The following is a 25,272-nucleotide window of genomic DNA, read 5'->3' as shown; positions in this document are numbered from 1 at the left end:
GATCTATTATTTATTACCAGTGATTGCACAATGTGTGTAAGTGAATTTGCACCTGGGTCTCCCACATGGGAAACCACACATCTGCTGCTCATCCAAAGAGGCCAAGGGAGATATTAGGTTTCTGGGCATCAGGTAGGGCCACTCTGCTACAATTTGCACTCCTTTGACACCACGCCACCTAATCGTCCAATATTGCAGGAGCCCTCAATAATAGATACAAAACCAGGTTTCCTGTGTTGAAAATCAATCTACTCCTCATTCAAACTTTGGCCACTGGAGATATTAGGGCTACTCACAAATGCAGCCTATAAAGAAAACATGTCATGCACAGAAGTGTGATTGTTTACCAAAAAATCATGGGAAGCAAGAATTATTTGTTTATGAATCTCTCACCTATGTAAGGGCTAACTACTGTGAGTCAGGCCCACTTCAGCCTGACTGGCTCCCATTGTGCAGAAAGGTTAAAGTTGTTTTACGGCAACTTGGGCTGGGTGAGGGTCATATGCATGGAATGAGTCACCCCGTCAGTCCACTGGCGTGTAGCAGACAGTGGGTGACAATTGTAAGCAACTGCGAAAAGGGAAGCAAACCGCAAAGGGCAGTGTTTTTCAGACAGCTGGCCTCCAGATGAGCCAATGACAGCCCAGCAGGTCAATTGAGCAGGAGCCAATGGGTCTGATTGTGGGACATTCCTGAACTGCTTGTCTGAACAGCGTGAAATCCCCTAGGCAAACACTACAGTGTCCACCTACCCCCTCTGCCTTGCTGACTGTCCCTCACTGACCAATGCAGCCACGGCCCACCTCATCCAAACCGTAGTTGTGAATAATTCATTGTTTGCTAGATAATTGCTTTGTAGTACCAGATAAGGAGAGTTTACCACATAGAGCATTGCACTTAGTATTAGAATGTTAAGACAATTAACCACTAAACCCTGTATTTAGTTGACCGGAGTCCCCCAGGGCTCTATACTAGGTACCCTCCTTTTGCGCTACACTAAATATCTTCTGCAAAAAAATAGCCAATCTACTGTACAAGCTAACAACGCAGATCGGCTAACAATGCACATGGTCTGTTTCCGCTGAATGTTCGCCCCTGCCCAGAAAAGGGATGCTCGGTTCATGTGGTTAAACAAAATATGTCCGTTTATATGTAAAAGCATGTTAATTAATTGACATACTGTGTAATGTGGCCCTGGTGTGGTAGATTCTATTAATCTGGTAGAAAAAGGTATGAATTATTTCAGACTACTTTGTGATATTTGACTCTGGTTCCTTATCCAGGTTACAAGTTATTTCCAGTTACTATTTAGTTGCTGCTCACTATCCAGTCCGACCACTGCTATACAGCTCACTGAGTGCATACACTACACAGTATTAATAGTTCATAGTTCACACACACACACACACACACAACACAACACACACACACACACACACACACACACACACACACACACACACACACACACACACACACACACACACACACAGCATACTTTTGCTTACGCACAAGCCACCAACAATAACAGCCTAAAAGACACAAACACAACACTCATACAAACGTTTCATAAACAGTAAACACTCTGTGGATGGGTATTGCTTCACGATGCTTGGCGAGCTTGTAGATTTGCTATTTTTTGCGAGTGACACCAGCATACGACAAAGTATAAATCAGGCTTATAGCTTCTAACCTGGGTTCTCTCTCCTCTTCAGATAATGAGCACATTTATATGGAGCTGGGGCAGAAGTTGTCAAAGTACTGTCCCAAAGAATGGAAACGAGAAGCCAGCAAGGTAAGACATCAAGCTACACAGACGGCAGCCATTTACTTACTCATATTTGGGCTTCATATTTATGTAAGAGCAAAATAAACGCCATGTAAATATATGTACATCAGAAGGTACAATCACAAGAGTTTTGGTTTCAAAATGAGATATCCAGTTTTTTGGGGAGAAAATAAAAGTGACAGCTGCACAATTGTTATAGTATACCAGAATTGTTGTTATGAATGGGGATAGCAGGTAAATGGTGCATTTATATAGCGCCTTTATCCAAGGCACTTTACATAGATGCATTACATTCACCCATTCATACACAGATGGCGGAGGAAACCATGCAAGGCACCAACCTGCACATCAGGTTGTTTTTGATTGTTGAGTTGTGTTTGTTATGATTGTATAATTTTTGTATTATTGTATTTGTATTGTATTTGTGTATCTGTTGTGTTTTTTCGGGACATTTTATTAACAAGAGAGCTATAACTGTAATGTTTTATATACCGTATATTACCAATTAACAGCCCATGCTCAAATAACCGTCCAGCACCAAATGGCCCAGGTTCCGACACCATTTTGCGAAATAACCGCCTCCATCAAATAACCGCCCTCCTCCATATAAGCGCCCATGGGCCGTTATTTGCAAACTTAATCAGCCTCAGCCCTCATTGTCTCCACCAGGCCGAAGGCCTAGGGGGAGAGTATGTTTTGCACTCCGTCCGTCCGTCCGTGTGTGTGTCCGTCCGTCCGTCCGTCCGTCCGTCCGTCCGTAATCTCGGCCACCGTTAACCCGGTCGATGCCAAATTTTGCACACACACTCCCTGGATGCCAACGATGAACCTCTGCCCCAAACTTTCCAGAACGGCCTGTTATAGCGCCACCAGGAGGCCGCTTTGTGCAAAACAAGTTTTTGCACAGTACACCTACAGATTTTGTCCAAACATCACGCAAATTGGTACACAGTCTCTCTACAGCCATTCAACGAAACCGGTCTTTCAGATTTCTCACACTCCATCCTGATTGGTTAAGATTGGCTTCCAAAGTTCACAGGAGTGCTCAGTTTCAAACAAAATACTGCAAATCATGAACACATCGCGTGATTTCCGTGAAATTGTGCACCCACATTCCCACTAGGCTGAGGACAAAATGCCACATGAACAATTTCAACTCAGCCTCAAGGTGGCGCTATAACTGGCCAAAAAGTGTTTTTACCTCTAACTGCACGGATCTGTGGATAACTTTGTATGCCAACTCCCTAGAGGCCAAGGAAAAACCTTGGTCTGGAATTTTTCACATCTGCTCTTTATAGCGCCACCAGGAGGCCGACATATGTAAAACACATTTTCTATTATTACTCCTTCAGATTTTATCCAAATTTCACGCAAATCGCTACACATGATCTCCATAGTCATGTGATCAAGACAGGTTTGTTTGATTTCTCATATTCCATCCTGATTGGCCACGATTGGCTCCTACAGTTTTCAGGAGTAGCAAATGGCCACAACTCCTCAACGCAGCGTCCGATTGCAATGAAACTGTGCATGCATATTCCCACTAGGCTGAGGAAGAATCCTGGTGGAGACCTGTGCCGATTGGCACTTTATCTAGTTTATATTATTATATGCGTGTTCACCGTGTTGAGTTTGCAAATCTCTGAACGCCTCTCGATCATTTCACAACAGCGCAACACCAGTCCTGACTCCTCCACATCCATAAAATAAATCTAGGCTATAGTTTCACAAGTGCCTCCTATGCACAACCAATTGTTTTAATGCAAAGTGGTGTAGCATATTAACAGCCCGGGCTACTATTTGGTAATATACGGTAATTGAAAAAGAATGTCAATAAATATATTGTTAAAAAAAAAGCCTGCACATTGGGAGCAATTAGGGGTTCAGCTCAAGGACACTATCTTTGGGGGAGCACGGAATCTACCGGCCACTCTACCCCACTGCTGTAAAACCATAACAACAAAGAGCAGGAAATACTATATATTATTTTGACTGTTGGAATGTTCTGGTTTGTTGTCTTTTTTATTATGTGGTTCCCATTCATTCATCTAAAGCTCTGTCCACAAAACCCGTCCTCACAACATGTTCACAAAACCTGTCCTCACAACCTGTCTATCCTGCCTTTTCCTCAGTGGCTGTTTATTAGCATTTTTATATCAGTTTCATATCCCGTAGTACGGCCTGGGCTATGGGACGGCTATGGGACCTATCTTTGCCATGGTTACAGCCCCACAAGCTATGGGGTGCGTGAATCAAACTGAGCACGGCCAACTTACAGAGACACACTGCACACGGGCACTGACAGAGACAAAGCTGCAAACTTATAAAGGACTTTCAATTGCGGCCAGTAACACACACTGCGTTTTATGAGCGGGAGGGCGCTTTGGATCATCTTCATAGCACAAGCATGCAGATTAAGGTTCTGTTATTAGCACAGTTAGTTAATTAGTTACTTTATTGCCACAAATGTATAAAACATTGGGTCCAAACAATAATAAAAAGGGTCAACAGGAGATTTCTATTGCTCCACAAGTGACAGGGAGGCATGTAGCATACGCAAAGTCTCTCTGTTAGTGCTCAAAAAGAGTGAGCTCAAATCAATCATCATACATCGCTCAAATAGCTTAAAGGTTTCATGACATTAATTTAATAATTTTCATTTATTTTTATTATTCGTTTTTCTTTTAGGTTTTATGACCTCAATTACACCCACAATACCTGAACTTTGACAATTCTGTGGATTTTCTGTGGTCTGGGATTATCTCTGTGTCTGTGAAGCCTTTTGAGCTGCAATGAAAACAGGCAAAACAGTGACATCTGCTGGCAAATCCCATTGTCATATATGAGATTTGCTGGCTTTTACATGACACTTGTTTGAGCCAGAAAACGCCAGAACACAAACAAAATCTACTGAATGTTAAAAGTTACGTTTTTTTGGGTGCAATTGAGCTCCGAAAACCTAAAATAAATAAGAAAAATTACAAAAACTTTAATGTCACAATCCCTTTAAACATCAACTTCCCATGGTTGTGGCAGCGACGGGTCCGTGTGTGCGTGCGTGCGTGTGTTTGTGTGTTCTTTTCTAATCCTGGGGTTGTGTTATTAGCACACAGCTCAAACAGCTTAAACATCAACTTCCCATGGTTGTGGTAGCGACGGGTCCGTGTGTATGCATGCGTGACGGGCTGTCAGCTCAGCTGACACTGTGTGTGTATGTGTGTGTGTGTGTGTGTGTGTGTGTGTGTGTGGGGGGGGGGGGTGCCTGTGACTGTGTGTGTGTGTGTGCGTGCGTGCATGCGTGCGTGCGTGCGTGTTACACTACGGTATATAAATTGAGAACGAGCACACCATTCAAAGTAGTAGGGCGACAGAAAATAACATGGCGACCACGTCCATTGACTTCAATAGAGATTAGAGAAGTGGCGCTATGTTACATTTTCTATATATTCTATATAGATGAGTAATTGTGTGTAAGCATTGAAAAATGCTAATTTTACCTCACTGCCTTGATAATAACTGTCATTTTTTCCTTTGTGTCATTCTCAGGGCATTGACCAATTTGGGCCACCAATGATCATACACTTCAGGGCTCAGTATTATGTGGAGAATGGGAGATTGATAAGGTGAGTACGTCTCCATGGCCACCCAGAGTGAAATCATATTTAATTCTTATAAGTAAGACATTTATTGTATCTATGACTATTCTATATCTATTCTGTCTTAAGACTTAGCTCTAGACTTAGAGCTATTTAGCTGGGTTCTGGTATTTGTCTACAGTATATTCAAAAGAATGGAATTGCATTCACCAGGGAAATGATCTAGTACAAATCCATAGCGTTCATTTAACTAAAACCAGAAAGTGTGCAAATGAAACCAAATGCACCCTTATTGGGGAGTAACCCTTAGAGCGCACAAAATGTACAATCTGAGAGTTAAGTATTCACCCATTCAACCATTGTGATTTCTTTATGTCACCTACAGTGACCGGTCAGCCAGGTATTACTACTACTGGCACTTGAGGAAACAGTTACTCCTGTCGCAGTGCATCCAGAGGGAAGAAGCCTACTTCCTGCTAGCTGCCTTCGCCCTGCAGGCTGACCTGGGAAACTTCAAGCGTAACAAGCACTTTGGGAAGTACTTTGAACCTGAGGCCTACTTCCCCTCTTGGGTGAGTATGTCTAATGTGGCCCTGATGTGGCCTGTTATCGATCGAGTAGAAGCAGTGATTTAAAGTTGCTGCCAAGCAGTGTCCTTTAGAAGATGCCATGCAAATACGAGACTTGTTCCATATTTCTTTTTAGGGTTACTGGCACCATCCCATAACTAGATGTTCACTGTTTTAAAATGGCCAACGTGTCCATCAAAAGGACCTTTAGCCAGACACTGGCTACTGTCTACTTCAAGGATGTCGCTCCTAAATGTCACTGTCCTCTGTGGGCTAATGTTGATGCATCACCCCTCTGAGGTGTCTTTTAGGTGTCAACCGTGCTACAATAGAAATCCTGAAAAATGTGGCTGGTACAGATCTCAGCAGGCAGTCAGACAGGCAGTGTTCGGGCACTAGCCTACTGTCTGTACAGTATGTATGTATGTAGGTCTGTAGCCACCTTCAATTAATCATGCTGGCCAAACACTTTATGACAGGCCCTCTCATCTGAGCATGTGAGATAATGAGAACTGGGACACCACAAGTTTATTTTTGTCCCTTGAAGTGGCACACTTGTAATCTTTTTATTTTTTAATTTTGAGAAACATGGCTATTGGCCATTCTCGTGACGCCTGTTTACCGCCACTCCAATCACCTCATCCCTTCCACCCACCCTCCACCACTCCTTAAAGCCCCACCCCTCTGATTGCCCCTCACTTCCTGCGATTAGCCTGCTGTCCTCTTATCGTTGCTTTGAAACAGGAGGCACAGGCACAGGCACAGGAAATTGTTGTTTGAGCATGATCAGGGGACACCGTCCTACAGTAAATCTCCCAAAAGATTTAGGTACTTTACAAAGCTTTTACTCAAGTCTCACAAAGCCACATGCAAAGCTTAGAAAGTGCGCTTCCGGTTTCCCTCTGGCTCTTTGCTCAGATCTCAGTCTCAGGCCAGGTTGAGGCTCACACAGTTCACATCTGTTAGCCCTGGAGCAAGGTGCTTCATTAACCTCATTGGCATAGTGCACTGCTAATCTGACACCGAGCTGCCTGGGTTGTAAGGAGCCTGAGGTCCAGCTCCACTGTATAAGCCATGCAGTGAGCAGGGTGAACTCAATTACTGTCAAGAGAATCCCAACCTTTTCAATGCAACCGACCCCTTGTGTTTCTCCTCCCTCTCTACTTATACACATTTGCTTATTGTACTTTATTTGCTCTTCTTAATGCATAGCTAGCTTATGTGTTTATATTCTAGTATGGGGCTTGTATAATAAGATTTTGTTTTCCAACTGTGATTACTGCCCTGCTGTATTGCTACTGTCAATCTAACTAATCAACTGTGATCTGATTTAACCTACAGGTGATAGCTAAGCGTGGGCGTGAATACATCCTGAGGCACATCCCAAACATGCACAAAGACCAGTTTGCCCTGACAGCGTCCGAGGCTCATCTCAAGTACATTAAGGAGTGTGCACAGCTTGATGATGTTACTGTTCACTACTACAGACTGTATAAGGTGAGCGATTGTAAGACAGGATATAGGACTATCTTTTGTGTAAATAAACAAGAGTGAGGCCACTCTTGATGGGAGTTTATTCCACGACAGCGGGAACAAGAAGATTGATTTATATACAGGGATATTAAGTTATATGTGGAGATAATTATATCAGTGCTCAGTCACTCATTCTGTTACTGCACCCCCCCTCCCCAACGTGTGTGTTGGTTACATACAAGATAGGAGGAAGGAAACAAAATAGGAATCTGATTTACTGCATTATTACAGTGTTATCCTTCCTTTCTCATCAGCATCATCTCAATCTTTTTAACAGGACAAAAAGGAATTGGAGGCATCTCTTACATTGGGGCTGACTTTACGAGGGATTCAAATCTTCCAGGTACAATCTCTCTCTCTTTTTTTGATTGTGAATTCATACTTTTATTTGGTTGATTGTATATGTTTTAGCGTATTTCACAACCATGATGGATATGGCCATTAAAGAACGAAAGAACTTCAACCATTCTCAACCTATCTTCTGGTCCTCACTAATGCTCATTATAAAAAGGTACCATTTCTGTCTACTTTTCGGTCTGTGTCTCAGAGAAGGGCTGTGGACATTTCAGAAACCCCGCCTTCACTTCACATAAATCAAAACATGATCATGGTGAAAAGATGAGTTTTTTTCAACATTGTATCATGGTTAAAAGATAATAACATAAGTTGACAAATTAATTCATGAAGAAGTATATTCATTTTTGATTGGATGATGTATGGCGACAAGAGCGTCAATCACTTCACACGGATGTGATTTTTCCCCCCAACCAATCGTTATGCTTTCAACCTGGTGTCCCTATTTCAGGCATGTTGTTATAGGCAAAAATCTTCAACATTATCAAAAATAGCCATATTAGCAGATCTGTAGTACAAGGTCGCAATGCAATGTGATGCAATGGGTTGTAGATTGCCTATTTTCACTAAGACAAAGTATATAGGGCTTCTGTGGTTAATCTTGATCATCCCGAAGTAATGATAAAGTAGTGGGACGACATGAATCCACAAAGGAAAAATAACAGCTTTTAGCCTTTCAGTTGGCAAAGGCAAAATTAATGGGCTTTTACTGAAAGACGTTGGTTGACAAGCCGTCACTGAACTGTCCTCTGACCATAGGCTTGACGCATGTTCTTTGTTTCAGAATGTAGGCTCTGTGAGACAGCTCTTGTATGACTTCCCTTGGACCAACGTGGGCAAATTGGTATTTGTGGTGAGTCTAAACCTTATTTAGCTTATCATTCGTTAAAACTTAAAATTACATTTTCATATTTTATTTCACTCCACTAGCAATGACAAAATCCAAAGCATGACCCAGCTCATGGTGGAGTTTGTCAAAGCCTAGCGGTTATGTTGGCTTGTGGAAATCTTTACTCCTTACTGACATTTTATATTAGCTCTCCAAGAGTCTTCTGGAACTAATCAGGGATTTAGAGACTTTTCCTTGCATGCTTGCATACATGCGTATGTAGTTATGTACATGATGGACGCACACACGCACGCACGGACAAATATACTTCAGTGCAGTCAATAGCATCATCATGACATGCTCTCTCTCATATTTCGTGGAAGGAAATAAGAAAAATAATGTATTTGGTCCTCGCATCTCCCTCAGGCTGTTCCTGTGTTATATTTAAGTGGGATAAACTAATAAGTGCGTCTACTACCCAGACCACGCCCGGCCGACCCTGACCTCATCAAACAGACTATTTATTTTCATGTGTGAACGGCTGAAACGGGCATTCTCCTGTTAGATTCTATGGTGCTGTGTCATTAGTCCGACGGCGCATTACAATTTACAATTTACAATTTAGGCATTTAACAGACGCTCTTAATCCAGAGCGATTTACATTTAAGCAAGAACAAAAGCATGGGAATACATCACATAAAAGCATTTATCATGAAACATGCATAAGCTAAGAAAGTAACAGTGGAATATCTATATAATGAAACTATACATACACTATACATATAAACTATACATATTTACTACTATGCTATACATATGTACTATGGCGTGCTATGACTATATACAATACAATTATAGTGCTGTCTACATAACATGCTATAAGTCTGTGTCAAATGCTATCTAAGTCAACAGACATGCTATCTAAGGGGTTAGGGTAAGTGCTATGGGCCATGATGGAGTCTGAAAAGGTGGGTTTTCAGGCTACGGCGGAAGATTGGGAGTGATGCTGCATTAGTCCGACTCGTCACATTATTAACCCTAACCTTCCCTAACCGGCTCAAGCAAAGCCACGTAGTTGGAATAATGGGATGTCTGAATTATGGACAGTCCCCACATTATATGTGTGAAAGGCCAACACTGGACCTGATTCCCCGGACATTTTCCAGTGTATAAATGAGAAAGGGGCTTGTGTGTCCTAATATCTCTATTACACCAAACATCATCCCTGTGGCCTGATAAGTCTTCTCATCTCTCTTCTGAGTCAGCCTTGTCGTTAAGCTGAACGGAGCAGTGGGTTAATTTACCTCCATAGGGTCTGTTATCATGGAAAGGCAGAGAGGCTTACCACTACTGTATATCTGTTTCTCTCTTGACGACTTAACGTTCCCTGCCACTCGACAATTAATCACATTCCCCAGAGGATGACATTTAGGATTAGCTTTGTGTTATGGCTGCTGTTGCACAGGGGGAAATCTAGTCATTTCAATCTTTGGTGACTTTCCCAAAAGGTCGACCATTTGAGGACATAAGAGCTTCATTGTCTTCATGAGTGTGTCTTCCTGTGCGCATTGTTAGCTGTTCATTTTGAGTATAAATTAAGCATCATTCTGTCTTTTTCTGCATTGGGGGAACTCACCTGTTGTTGTTGTTGTGGCGTGAAAGGCTATGATGGCATGCCATGGCTGAGGAGTGGAAGTGGATGATGCTGTGTCTGTGGAGTGAAAGATAAGATAAGATATATATATATATTATCCCGCTGGGGTAATTCAGGTGCCAAACACAGTACAACAGTTAAACACAGAAGTCACAGATTGCAGTAGATGGAGAGACATCACAGTAAAGGAAACACCATCAGTAAGTTGGAAAAAATAAAATAAAAAGTATATTATATAACATACAATATACAAGCGGATGATGGTGTGTCTGTGGACTGAATGTAGGAGATGGTGTGTCTGTGGACTGAATGTAGGAGATGGTGTGTCTGTGGACTGCATGTAGGATATGGTGTGTCTGTGGACTGCATGTAGGAGATGGCGTGTCTGTGGACTGAAAGTAGGAGATGGCGTGTCTGTGGACTGAAAGTAGGAGATGGCGTGTCTGTGGGTTTTCCCCTGTGGAGAAGAGGGCCTCTTATGGCTCCATCCCTCCCTTCCCCTCCTGAATAACAGGCTTTCTTTCTGCCCTTGCTCCACCCGTGGGCACGTCATCATCCACTGCTGCTGCAACCACGGCCAAGTGAGCGAGCCAGCAGAGCAGCAAAGGAGGAGGGTGGAGGGACCTGTGCGCGTGTCAATAAACACCAGATGTTGTGATGGTTTAGTGGGAGGGGGATTCTGTGCTCACGCCACTGGCAGAACTGAGCCCTTGCTCTTCATGGGCGTCCAGTGTGTTTATGTGTAGCTGCTCTGGTTGATGCACAGCTAAATCCGGAGTGTTCATGTAACAACTTAAAACCATATATACTTCATTGACGGGATTCCCCCGGGGCTCTATACTTGGTCTTGTACTGAAGACCAAAAATAGCCAATCTACAAGTTCACATTTTCACAATGCACAATAGAGAGTCATAAGAGGCGGTTCCACAGCCAAACGACATCACCTGCTTTCAGTATAGCACGTACGCTTGTAGATCTTTGCCATATATTCCCCCAGAATAGGGACGCTAGGGTTCAAGTGATTAACTCTTGAGGGTGTAAATTGAACAATTTCAGATATGTGCGTCTGATTGAGGAACGCGAGAAGGAAAGGGGCCCTGGGCAGAGCAGGGGTTTTCTTTCGATGTGTGTGGGCCACATTAGGGACATCTTGGAGAAGGACGTGACTCACAGCTGTCCTCCTCATAGAGGTCAGATGGTTTGACTACACACAGTCAAATCCTGAGCCTTCATTTACCTCAGAGAATGTAGTAAGGAAATTGTAATGAAATATAATGTACAAATGTAACATTTACATTAGCAAATATAAGTGCTACATTTGTATGTTCTCCGAGTTACAGACCCGTAAGAGTCCATTTGGTTACATTTGTACACTCCCAGAGTTAAAATAACACTGAGTTTACTGTGTGTACAGTATGTGTACCGCACAAAATGAGAAGCTTTTCTGAGGAGTGGCCAAACGCCCTTTAATAACCAACACCGACCGATATCCGACACCGGCCTGTACTCCACTTCGGTGTACGTGTTTGGTCTGGACTTGGGACACAGCCAATTGGTGACCTGTCAGTTCTAAGTCCGTCTCCGTTGGAGTTGCTCATGCTATGACCAAGGACTTTGTGTTTTGTCAAAGTGAGAATGGTTGAGACTTATTAGTATATAGTTCAGAACTTAAACCTATTTTTATCCAGGCTGCCTGGAAATTCTATTTTCCGCCTTGCATTTACAGTATAAAGTTAAGACACATTCACACCCGGGAGTGGCCCAGTTTAAAGGAGAATTTCGTGCTAGAAGGCTTTCTCACCTTTAGTTGCAGTTGTTTAGTTCTGTATATATTCTCTCCATAATGTCAACATTATGTTAAGCGTCACACTTTACTTCATAGTAACGCCGTTGCCGTGTTTCAGCCGTAAAGCGTGAACTCTCGTCTATCGCGAGACTTCGCAAGCTCCATCCACTTGCATGGGGCTTGCAAAGTCTCGCGAGCCCCATATGACGTAAATTCTCCATTCATTGTCAATGGCATTTAATGTTTGTGTTCAAACAATCTATACTATAGCTGTTTATAGGAGGGAAAAAAGAAGAAAGTAAAAAAGATGGGACCCTTAGGAGACACCGGTCATGGGATAAATAGTTACGAGATAAGCGAGAATATTGATCGTTTTATTTTTCCCAGCCAGCTCAAGGATTTGAACCAGCGACATTCCAGCTACAAATAACAACCTATATTTTGGGTCAACCACTGCTCCAAATTTGTTTTGTAGAGGATCCTTTGGATCCGTACAAGTCATTGTCATTCAACTGCCAATTTATTATTTATTATTAAATCATTTCCTTATTGTAGGAATCTGATTTGAGTCAATTCACCAGTTTATTTGCATGAGTAACCCTACACTGGGGGAGTCTTGCATTCAAGTTTCAAATAAATAAGTAGAAAGCGGCATTTTATAGTCAGGAATGTGGAGTTCAGTGCATTTTTCAAAGAACCTTAAATCCACCCATTGAATGTGAAAATCCAAACCCCTGTTTATAGGGCTGTCTTGAAAACAGCGCTGCTGACACAGAAGACAGCTGTTATTGGGTCAAGCCTCTTCCAAAGGCTTGCAAGAGAAAAACACAAGCCCACCGTTTTACTAGTGTGTGTGTGTGTGTGTGTGTGTGTGTGTGTGTGTGTAGGTGGGGGGAATGGGGCTTTGGAAAATCATCAAAAAGTAATGTTCATTCCCTCCATGCAGAAATGTTGAACAGATATGTTGAACCGGTTGTTGTCTCACTATTTCCATGTAAGAGCGGCTAGCTGCAAAATAGATTTTCAAGATGAGACCTCATCACGCCTCTGTGGTTTGCCTCTAGGCTTTCCAGGCACTTAATCAAGACTGTAAATTCACATTCCATTTTCATAAGCTTACATTATGAACTGTTGTGAAACAATGAGAGAACTTGTTTGAACGCTTTGTTTTCTTTTTGTGACAATTCATTTCCCCCCCCCCCCCATTTCTTCTCCTTCATATTCTCAGGGAAAGAAGTTTGAAATCCTCCCTGACGGGCTCCCGTCCGCCCGTAAACTGATCTACTACACAGGTTGCCCCATGCGCTCACGCCACCTCCTGCAGCTGCTTAGCAACAGCCATCGCCTCTACATGAACCTGCAGCCGGTCCTGAAACAGGTCCGTCGACTGGAGGAGAATGAGGGTATGTTCTCATGCATTTCACATCATCAGATATTAGAGAATGATAATGTTTAATTAAAAGACTAACTTACTTATTAAGATCAATCACTATTTGAATCAAATTAGATTAGATTGGGAGAGTATTATTATTATTATTATCATTATACATATGTTTTTATATTCTAACTGATGACATCAAAAATATGACTTAAGAAATTCAAAGCGTCAACACCAGACAGAATCTTCGAATGTCAAAGAAATGGCCTTTGACTAATTCTAATGATTTGGAATAGAGAATCCAGATCCTGTGCTTTCAGTTACATTGAATTATTTGTCCACCTGTGTAACCCCACAGAGAAAAAGCAGTACAGGGAGTCGTACATCAGTGATGCTCTGGACATGGACATGGAGCATCTAGACAAGCGCTCGCGGGCCAGTGGCAGCAGCGCTGGGAGCATGTCTCACCACAAACGCCTATCTCGCCACTCCACCACCAGCCACGGCAGCTCCCACACCTCGGGCATCGAGACGGACAGTTTTAGGGCCCCTGGCCAACCGCCCCACAGGCCCCTGCGCACCTGCAGCTCCAGCACAACCAGCCACGGAAGTTCACACACCTCTGGGATCGAGAGCAGCGGCAAAGAGCGTATTCTAGATGACGATGGTAAGACGGCAACGTGCAGATAAAGACTATACCAGTGGTAGTACCCTTTACCAGTAGAGTAGCTACTGGTTATTAAATAATTATACATTATTCATAATGTTTGAACAGGTCTAAATCAGCCACCACTTGTTCATTACAGAGATTGAAATGTTGGTGGACGACCCCAAGGATTACGAGGAGCTTCATGAGATGGCCCTGGAGCTCAACCAGGACCTGTGTATCCATATCACTGAGGACATGCTGACCATGTCTCCTGACCAGACTAATGGATACTCAGGTAGTGCCTCGCTTGCTGTCTTATTTGATTAATCATTTTGACCTGAGATCAGATTCTAAAAATGTCTTCTACTTCCTGACAGTTTTCTGAAAAAGCTATGTTTCTATGTCAGTCGTTCTTCGATTTTTCAAAAATAGCAGACCTACAAACTCGTAGCGCGCCACTCGGTGGCGCGCTATGAGCTTGTATGAGATCTGCTAAAGCATAACATAATGCTAACACCTAAAGGGGTTCCCGCCCAAAATGGGTTAATCATTTTGTCAGGGTCACAAAGGAACATAACTCTGTTTCTTCAATGCTTTTATCAGAAGCACTTCACAGTACCGTGGGGAGACACGTTGAGAAGTCAAGTAACAAGCAACACATACCGCCTCCTAGCTAGGTCCATTAACAGACCATATTGGAAATATGTTTGAGGCTTTATTTGTGTTGTTCTAAAATGCTGGCAGTCTAGCACTCTTGTGTAATCCATGAAAGGAATCGGCACAATCACAATTTAGGCATATCGCAGCTGCTCTCATTCAGATTGACTTACAAATTGCATGAAACAGTATGAAGACAAAGTGCTACAAAGTAACTAAGCAGGCCAGGTACTGTAGACATTAAACTTAGCATCTGTATAAATAAAGTACTTATCTAAATGTAACAAACATGGCATCTGTGAACAAGCAGATAGCATGCATGTTTCAAAATAACATATCATATGTGAACATGCTACCAGTACCAGCATACATCTGGATAACTTAATTAGCATGATACAACCGATAGAAAATAAAGGGTGCTAGGGGGTGAGGTGCACATAGTACACTCGTGTGCACATTCCACATCGTCCCCTTATTCTGTTTCTGTGCTGATATTTTCCTGACAAGCGTCTGAAGCTGTTGGTGGGGTCTGTGGGCCCCCAGGGACCCTTCCTTGAGGGCGTTCCACAGGTTTCCCAGCATCAGGTTAATTTAGCATCAAACTCTGTAACCTCCTGAGCCCCAATCCCCCGCCGGTGGGTAAATGGGGCTGGTCAAGGTCTCAGGTTCCAACTCCGATATTTTAGATTTTCCCTCCCGGACCCCCGTGGCGTTTAAGAGGTTAACCTAACTCTCACTTTCTTTAATCCTATATAGATCAGCTATTTGAAAATAGCCAAACAAGTTTCAAAGAAATGTACACAAATCTTGTATGGGGGCCCATGGCATAAAATATTTTCAGATGGGGATCCACTGCTGTAGCTAAGCCTTAATCCTCTGTGTTTCTCAGGACTCATTGTAAAGGACGTTAGCTCCTCCACTTCCAGCTCCTCAGAGACTGTGGTCAAGATGAGAGGTCAGAGCATCGAGTCTCTTCCTCAGGTAGGCCGACGGCATTGTTACACAACACCACCACACTGCAGGGAAACTTAAAACACATACTCACAGTCCACACACTGAGTCCTACCCACCATGCAATGGCTTCATGATGTCACAAAGCTTCATTCATGCTTCTGTGACAAGTGATGTGCGACAAGGCACTCAACTGAAATAACATATTCTCTATGGAGAACACAAGAAATAAATGAGCAAATATAATAATATGCCTTATTCGTTTGCCTTTTCTAAATATTTGTTGACTATCTCCCACAGACATCTGCATGCAGGAAGCCTCAGTCGTCAACGGACCGACACAGCCAATCTCTGGACGACATCCGGCTCTACCAGAAGAGCTGCTTGCAGTGGGCGGAGCTATGCCAAGACACCGCCCACAGCTACACGTTCGGCTGCGGCGAGGAGCTGAGCAACGGCTGTGGCCAGCAGCAGGGTCTGGCAGAGCAGTGTGCTGGGATCCGCGGGGAGCAGCACCCCTTCCCCATCAAGAGGACCAGCAAATACTTCTCCCTGGACCTGACCAGCGATGAGGTCCCAGAGTTTGTGGTGTGATGATGGGCAAGGGAGAAGTGGACATAGGTGGCCTCAGTGTGACCCTATTCTTCCATGTTAGTCAGACCTGGAGACTCCTGGTGCGAGGGGAGCGTTGGAGGTATGATGATAGATGGCGGTCTCCATATGTGGCCATTAACAGCACTCAATGAGTGAACTGGCCCTGAATTGTCTTAACCCGGACCTTCTTCATCCCTCTTACCACTACACACACACACACACACACACACACACACACACACACACACACACACACACACACACACACACACACACACACACACACACACACACACACACACACACACATTAAATTAACAGACAATAAGAGCCCATGATGAAGGAATCTTGGGAACTTCAATAATGGAACTAATTGGTTCAAGAGAACCTGCGTTTTTACAAGTTAATTCATGCTGCTCCATTTTGACACTCTGGTTGGGAATGGAGTGTGAAAGGAAACGTAAGGGAACGAAGCTTCATTTTCTCTCAGAACAAATTTGGACTATGTTTTGACAAACACGTCATTTCCAACCTTGTTGAAGATCTACATTTTGCGTGTGCCTGCCTACATTGACTAACCTATATGAAACTGGACTGTGTGTGGACATGCACAGTTGCACACAGGCTTGGGCATGCAAGGACACAGACACAAACAGCATATCAATGTTTCATATCAAGAGTATCCCAGAATTGCGGATCTCCCACAAAAAGGAGAAAAATGGAATTACGAGCTATGAACCAAAGAAAAGCTGACGGTAAAAACAGAAATGGCAAACCCCTTTTGTGTTCAACTAATTTTAATTATGTTCAACGGGCCAATGAAATGAGTTAAGATTAAGTAGGACAATATGACATTGTTTTTTAAACGTTTTGCTGTCTTAAACTATGAATATTTGGGTTGATACCCTTTAACCACTTAAGCCTATATACAACTCTGCGTCACTATTTTCAAACATCTTTGAACAACTTTTGTCTATAATGAAAAGCCCCAAAATGGGGAAGCCAGGGTGAAAGTGGTCAACCATTTGTGCACCAGTGTCTCCCTCTGTCTATTTTCTCTTTTCTCCTAAGCAACGTGTCTTCTAACACTTAATTTTACCTCACCAGGAAGTGCAGTGTGCCAATTTATCCCTCACAGTCTCTTAATAATGTTCACAAGTGTGAACAAATGCACGTGCACACACACACACACACACACACACACACGTCACACACACACACACACACACACACACAATGTGCCTTCACTACACTATGCAGGATGCCGAAAAAACCACAAACCCTTGACCCTTGCCTTGACAATCACACATCCTAACCATAGTCATGGAGAATTTTATAGTCCCAAGTTCTTGTAAATTCATTTTCCCCCTTTGATGTCTTCTTTTCACCACTGACACAATTTCAAACGGTGTACATAAATAATATTCAGCAGACTAACCTGCTTTAACATTGGTGGGGGGTTGTCTTCATAACAATGTTAGCTACTTGACAACTTTAGTATGAAAAGGTCCCATGATCATCACAGACTAGACTGAATTTCCTAGTAAGAATGAGGCTGAGTGAGTAATCCTACATGTTCTTACTTGTGCCGAGTTGAGGAAGGCTCCCCTGTAATCCACACACAAAATGGAGCCATGTTGGCCGTCGGCCAAAAAAACAAAACTTACATGTTGACTTCGTTCTGCATGACTATTATCATTTCACTCACTTGTCTCTTGGTTACTGTTACAGCAGAATTGTCTTTTTGTTAGTCTAATTTTCTTTTTGTCTATTCTTTTTAAACTGGAACGTGTTGCATTTTTAGTTTTCATTTAAATCATTTTACCTTGCTGAGATCTTTTACATGTGTTTTTGTATGGATCGTCAGACTCTCTGTGTATGTTGAAAAGTTATTCTGTGTGGAGTGGACGTCTTACAGTATTATAAGCGATGTATGCGACAGTATTATAATAACCCTGTGATGCAGATTCACACCTGTAATATCGCAGCCCATTATACACAACAAGAAAGACTTATCACTATCTAATAGCAGTTACAAGTGATAAGTGAACATGAAATATTGTTGTAATTAACAACAAATAACAGCTTATTATATTTCACAACTATGTTTTTGCTCCATAAATCACTCAGAGCTTAATTACACCACTTACGGTGTAACTGGGAATAAAAGGGTGTCGTTGACAACAGATAATTTAATTTCACATGGTATTTCTGCTCATAAATCACACAGAGCTGAGATTTAAAACTGCATTTGTGCGATGCTCTGCCGGAATCGATAAAGAAGAGGAATTGCCATAACAAGCTGTAGTGTTTTGAAACACTCACACCTCTCCACCTCCTCTGAAGCACCTTCCCCTGGCTCCCCATCCCTTGTCTATCAAAAACACTCACATGCATCCAACAGACTACAGCAGCTGAAGCCGAACAAACCAATCAACTTGTAAAGAGATCTTAGTTTAACCATTTAAACCCCATATAGTCCCTGGTGGCTCTAAGCTGGTGTATTTTCCATTTTAATAGAGAAAATAACCAATCCTCATATAGATTGGCTACTTTCTCTATTTTCGAAAAATAATTTTGAGTGAAAGTGGTTAAGTGTGTCTTTGGGTTTTTAAATATTGAACCAATGAAAAGTATTAACAAGAGCTTGTGACTAAATAATAACTACATTGGGTCCATTGGATCACAGGTTATTTTTCCCATTTCCTGAGAAGTAACGGTTTTGGACATTATTACTTTTTGAAAGGATGCAGATCATTTTAACAGGCACTCATATGGAGTCATATTGCTCTAGAGCAGTGTTTCTCATTTTTTCTTGTCTCAGGTCACCCCTGTAAATACCTTTTCATCCAAGGCACCCCTGAATTACATCGTTACATTATAGATGGCACTTTCTTTCATATTATGGTATGCAAGTATGTTAATCTTTCACCCTAAGATACAGTATGTGTCACAAGGAAAATATAATAGCAGTTTCCATTACAACAGATTGAAAATAACTTCATACTGGTCATTTAACCACAGCATCCCTATTCTGGGCGGAACATTCACCAAAAATAGTTGATCTACAAGCTCACACACGACACAACGCTATTTTTGGCGAGAAGATTTGGTGGTCTGTCTCTGTCATATTGATAAATTCCAAATATTATATAAGTATTCTGTGGACTTGCGTCAGGGCACCCACTTTGAGAACCACTGCTCTAGAAAGGAGGGGAAAGTAACATATGTGTTTCAATGAAAACTTTGTACAACACATTCGTTTCAGTCCTTGTGACTATCGCAACATGTCATACTACAGCAATGTTTTTTAAATATATTTGATTCATATCAATTGCCATACGTAGTGCACTCTAACTGCACATATTTACAATAGCAGGTCTATTTCTGCGGTAAGCTTGTTACTCCAAATGTCACTGAAGACATTACGATATTGTACATTCTGGTTTAAAAAATCTGGAAAGGAGTGTACCATATACACATCAACTCATGACTGGGGGAATACAACATTTCGTTTAACATTTTCTCTTTTCAATGTTTACATGTGGGTAAACGTTTTTAAATTATTGTTTAAAGGTTATATCAAAGAAATTCATCTAGACTTGTAATTGTTATCAGCTATGGGTTGCAAGTACTGTCTCAAAACTGCTCTGAGAGCAGAAGGAACCTTATTATTCCATACTTGTGTGTATGTGTGTATGTGTGTGTGTGTGTGTGTGTGTGTGTGTGTGTGAGTGAGTGTGTGCGTTGATGCCTATCAATAGTTATGACATGTCCCCCTTCTGCGCACAGATGAATATCTATCCGTTAGTCGTGTTTGCTTAACACAAGGTTTCTTAAAATGTTTAAAGTATGCCATATTAATACCTCGAGACTGGTAAAACGAGAGAAAGACAACTGGCTCAGAGACAATAAAGCATTCTTAAAAAGGTGTAAGTGTGTAAAGATTCGTACACTTATGGATTTGATACAAAACTACAGCATTCTATATTTCTATATTTCAGGTTGTTCCACTCACTGTTTTTTCCACTTATGTGTAATTGTTTATACTCTAATGGGTGTTTTCTAAAATCCTGTCTTTTCTGTATTAAAGCAGTGAGTGAGTGTCAAGGTACAGAGCCATACAGCCACAACCCACTTTCCTGTCCTTAACATACTCAATGCATATTTACACTATGTAAGAGTTTGTATGTCTGCACTATGTGTCCATAATCCTTTCTGTGAAAGGATCTCCCTTCAGGAAAAAAAAGTGAATGATTTTTATTTGTCAAACCCTGTAGTGAAAATTTATGATTTGTAATTATGAAGTCTGGTCCGTGCCTTCTTGGTACTAATGCCCTCAAATAATCAATAAAAAGGTACATTTATTTGCCAAAGTTGAACTGTACTTGTCTGGTGGCATGTCATATTGTGGCAAGTTCATTCAATCATTCATTAATAAGATTAGTACAGGTTTTTTTAAAGAGAGAATTAGTGGGTTAAATAAAGTAGCATCATGACGACAACAAAAGCAAAACACATAATGCCTCTAAAGTAATGGCATCATTAAAATGCATCATACACCTATAAGGACACTTGAATGTTGATAATGTGAATGTGCTGCCCTCTGGAGTAACATCCAACAGCACAGCATTATTTTATTTTCACGCACTAGAATGAGTTGGCCATGTCGGGGCAGTGTTGTCTCACAATGGAATGGGCTCCTGTTTCACTTCTCCCCAGCAGAGCCTGGCTGGCAGGGCTCATCTGAGCCGTCACCTTCACTTAAAACTAGCTATTTACACTGACTATCAAGCCCGAGAAAACCATTGAAAACCCAAAAGAACATGGCGTCCGCGTCCATTTAGATGAATTAATATTCGGTTCCTCAAGCTAGACTTCTTCTAAAATGGTCATATCATCATAATCCTAATTATTTCGTTTTTTGTTATTGTGATCATATGATATTATATCACCATTACATGTGTGAAAACACGTGTGAATTGTATTTGATCTTGGCGTTCAGGTTAAGAGCAGGGAGAGTGGTTGACATACTCGATTTAATCGAAACTGAGCTTGTACAATATGCAACCAAGTATAACTTACGCTTGAGTTCTTTTTTATTTTTTTTAAACATATGTTTATTGATTTTCTTTAAAGTACAAATAAGTATTTTCAAAACAATTTACATATATTTCCCCCCCCCACATCCCCATTACGCTTGAGTTCTAAACTAGAAACGTCTGACCAAGAATCACATTTGATTGCTATGAAAACCTACAAAACCTGTCAGTCAGTCCGTCCGTCTGTCCGTCACACCTCGTGACACAATCCATATATGGCCGCCAGTCCGTCACACCTCATGACACACTCCATATAGGGCCGTCTCCATATATGAAGATCACGACACTGACCTCATCAAACACTGGATAGCCATACATGGAGAAGACTGGATCATCACCTAGATCTACATATATGAAGCCGGCCAGCAACTCTACATCTGACCTCAAACCCTTAGATCTCCATATATGGAGCTGACCTGTTCTGACATTCCATATGTTGACCCCTACCCACCCGTTCTTCCTCTTCGATGTCTCCCTTTTGATTGATACCTGTCCATTCAAACTCTAGACAGGCCTGCCCCAAAGTTATTAGTGCAGCCACGCCCGGCAGCCGGCGAAAACTAAAGTTCTCAACAGGCCCTAACCAGGCCGCTTCATATATGGAGGTCAAGCCCGCATCCACCCAAAGATTTTGGCGGAGTATGACTTGGCCACGTGTAAGATGTTGGCCATGACCCTGGCATCATCGGGGCTTGACTGACTGCGCCCCAGGACCTGCGTTGACTGCATGTAGCCTGACCTTTGGTGTGGGCAATCTGGCAAGTTTTGCTCGGTTGAAGCTTTCCTCAGCCTGGTGAGTGCTGACTAGCACCTGGGAGTCCTTGAAGCTGGCCTGTTCCTGTGTTGAGAAGGTGGTGGGATCATTGCATGAGGAAACTCCAATCCACATTTCTCTCACCCTCCGTTGCTTAGCGCTTTCTGCGTCGATTACGTTCGACTCTGTAAAGCACTTTACAGGTCATTCTACTCTGGGAAAAAACTAATAGACCTGCAAGGAACTTTAATTAAAAACAAAACAAAAACAATACATATAGCAAAATTACAGATCTGATATAGGCCTATATATTTTTTTGAGTGGTGTAGCAACCACTCCAAAGAACAACAATGTCCCTATGTGCCATCCTATGTCCTAACCTATGTCCCTAATTAAATATGTTTATAGTACCAATAGGGGGTGCTGTTGCACCACTCGCTTCAGACTGGTCTGATTTTTTTAAATGTAGGGAACGAAAAAAAGGTTTGTGAAACAGTGGTCCAGGAAGCAGCATGTAAACCTACTGTATATGCAATAGTCTGTATTGTGTAATCATTCCAGAACAAGTGCTTTTGAGCACAGCGATATATTACTGTTCTATTAATATCTTTCTGTTACATTTGTTCATAGATATATCATATAATACAACAATGCAACTGGTGTCTTTGCTCCCATTTCTCTGAAATTAAACGTCAATATTGATCCGAGCAGAGAACAGAACATCTGCGTCAATGAAGAGTCAACAATCAATGATGTGTTGATAATCTCCAGTCGCAGCTCAATACTGGTGAACAATTAGCTTTTGGACTGATGTGTAATCACACAGCAAACATACAGTAGAAGCCCCGCCCCATTCTCTGACATAGATACAGCATATCTCTCTCTCTTTCTCTCTCTCTCCCTTCAAACCTCCATCTCTCTCTTCATTATATCATGCCTCTACCTCTCTTCCTCTCTCTCTCTCTGTCTCTCTCCAACTCTCTCGCCCTCCCTCTGTCCCACTGCTCTCTCTCTCCCCCTCTCTCCCTCTGTTTTCCCTCCAAGCTACACAGCTGTACAGGAAATCAGTCATCCACCATCACCCACTACTGTCGCCATGGCAACACAGAGGGGAAATCCATTCTCTCTCACTCTACATTTCTCCTCGTCTCTCTCTCTCTCTCTCTCTCTCCTTTCTTTTGTCTTGTTGAATAAGGTGTAGGCTGACTTGAGTCCACATTGTGTGTGTGTGTGTGTGTGTGTGTGTGTGTGTGTGTGTGTGTGTGTGTGTGTGTGTGTGTGTGTGTGTTCTAACAAACTGTCATCTATTGCTGCTCACTGGAAATATGAACCACTTACGGCTTAAGTAGTTGTTATTAATATAAAGAATACTGAAAATAGCAAAGATGATACAGTATATATAAATCACACAGTATATATGTATATCACACAGCACACACACACTATAGTATATGTATACTGTATATGTACATGCTCCACTTCCTCGTTCCATTCACTGTCCCAGCTCAGGGTGCAATTCCCTCCATCTGCACATCTTATCTTATCTCTCCATCTATGGCCAAATGCTGCTGTATTGTACAGCATGTGGTTGTGTGGTCCATCATTTGAGACAATTGTCTTGTGGGCACGCAAAGAGAGAAGTGATGATGATGATAATGTGTGTGTGTGTGTGTGTGTGTGTGTGTGTGTGTGTGTGTGTGTGTGTGTGTGTGCATGCAGGGGTATTAGCTGACAGCGTTTACAGCAGTGACCTCCTAGTAATCCCATGGGACATTGGGGCATAGGCCAGCAGCAGGCCAGATGGTCACATCTCAGAAAACTGAAATCCATACTGTAGGTCACTCCCCCTCAACATCTTTCTCTGCCATCCCTCATACCAGGCAGGCACACACACACACACACACACACACACACACACACACACACACACACACACACACACACACACACACACACACACCAAATAGTAGTAAGTACTAATGTCACTCACAAATGTAGAAAACTATATTTCACTATATCTTTGCCAAAATAAATGTTTTGCAAAATATTAATTTCAGGGTTAAAAACATATTTGGAAATAACATTTATATATTTCTGGAGCTGGTGAAACGGCACATATTATAGACAGCATGGCTAAAGCCGTATGTTAGAGATTACACACACACACACACACACACACACACACACACACACACACACACACACACACACACACACACACACACACACACACACACACACACACACACACACACACACACACACACACACACACAGAGCACTCAGTAAACCAGCCTATTAACTAAAACAGCCTTAATGACACAACAAGAAGGTCCACTGGTTCAGAGATGATCTCCTGAGCCCATAATAAAACCTAGTAATCAGATTACAATTTAAATAAAATAAATCTCTCTGATCCATCTCATTGTCCCACGCCTGGCGAGCAGAGTCGAGCCAAGTTAGCCATAAGTGAGCTAGTGAGACCCAGGAAATAGCTGTGGCGTCCTGCTGCGGGAACCTTGCTGTGTTTGCTTCTGTTGGAACTGTGACTCACCAATTCTTAACCCTTCACAAATCCATTCATTTAACTCTGAGGGTGAGGGGGTACGAATCCACCCACTCTCTCCTCCTCTTGTTCACGCCGTTTTTCTCACCCATCCTAACTGTTTTCTCTCCCTGATGACTTTTATATACACACACTAAATTAGCTCTCTCACTCCTCTCTCTGTTCACACTCTTTTGCATTCTCTGTCATAATTTTGTCTGTGTGTGTGTGTGTGTGGTACGCTCTGGAACTTCAAGCTTAAGAAGCATCCGCATGAATGCAGCTGAGGAAAATATGATTCACAGAAAATGTAACGGTGAGTCTGAAGATGAGTAACACTATTCATTTGACACACGCACGGTCGCATGCACACGCACGCACGCAAATTACGTGTGTGTGTGTGTGTGTGTGTGTGTGCATGCATGGAACAGGGCTGTATCTGTGGACATGGACAAGAGTTTGTCCAAACCATGAAATATGTCAATATCTTGAAGCCAAAATGTCATGTAACGTTTATCAATTCTGTCAATA

General features: G+C 42.2%; 1 protein-coding gene across 1 annotated transcript in view; it reads left to right on the top strand.

Moving 5' to 3' along the window:
* Window positions 1-20,707, top strand: part of frmd6 (FERM domain containing 6) — a 35,943-nt gene extending 15,236 nt beyond the window's left edge. The window contains exons 4-14 of the mRNA XM_083792291.1: window positions 1,716-1,795; window positions 5,336-5,412; window positions 5,771-5,957; window positions 7,296-7,451; window positions 7,765-7,830; window positions 8,626-8,694; window positions 13,340-13,514; window positions 13,848-14,156; window positions 14,296-14,433; window positions 15,685-15,776; window positions 16,047-20,707. Of these exons, the coding sequence (XP_083648417.1) occupies window positions 1,716-1,795; window positions 5,336-5,412; window positions 5,771-5,957; window positions 7,296-7,451; window positions 7,765-7,830; window positions 8,626-8,694; window positions 13,340-13,514; window positions 13,848-14,156; window positions 14,296-14,433; window positions 15,685-15,776; window positions 16,047-16,340 (1,643 nt within the window). The 3' untranslated portion in view covers window positions 16,341-20,707. The remainder of the gene's footprint in view (window positions 1-1,715; window positions 1,796-5,335; window positions 5,413-5,770; window positions 5,958-7,295; window positions 7,452-7,764; window positions 7,831-8,625; window positions 8,695-13,339; window positions 13,515-13,847; window positions 14,157-14,295; window positions 14,434-15,684; window positions 15,777-16,046) is intronic.
* Window positions 20,708-25,272: the final 4,565 nt, after the last annotated feature.

This window comes from Protomyctophum parallelum (assembly GCF_964188405.1).
Source record: "Protomyctophum parallelum genome assembly, chromosome: 20".
Taxonomy (NCBI): Eukaryota; Metazoa; Chordata; class Actinopteri; order Myctophiformes; family Myctophidae; genus Protomyctophum; species Protomyctophum parallelum.
The sequence above is the reverse complement of the archived record's forward strand: the minus strand, read 5'-3'. Positions and strand labels throughout refer to the sequence as shown.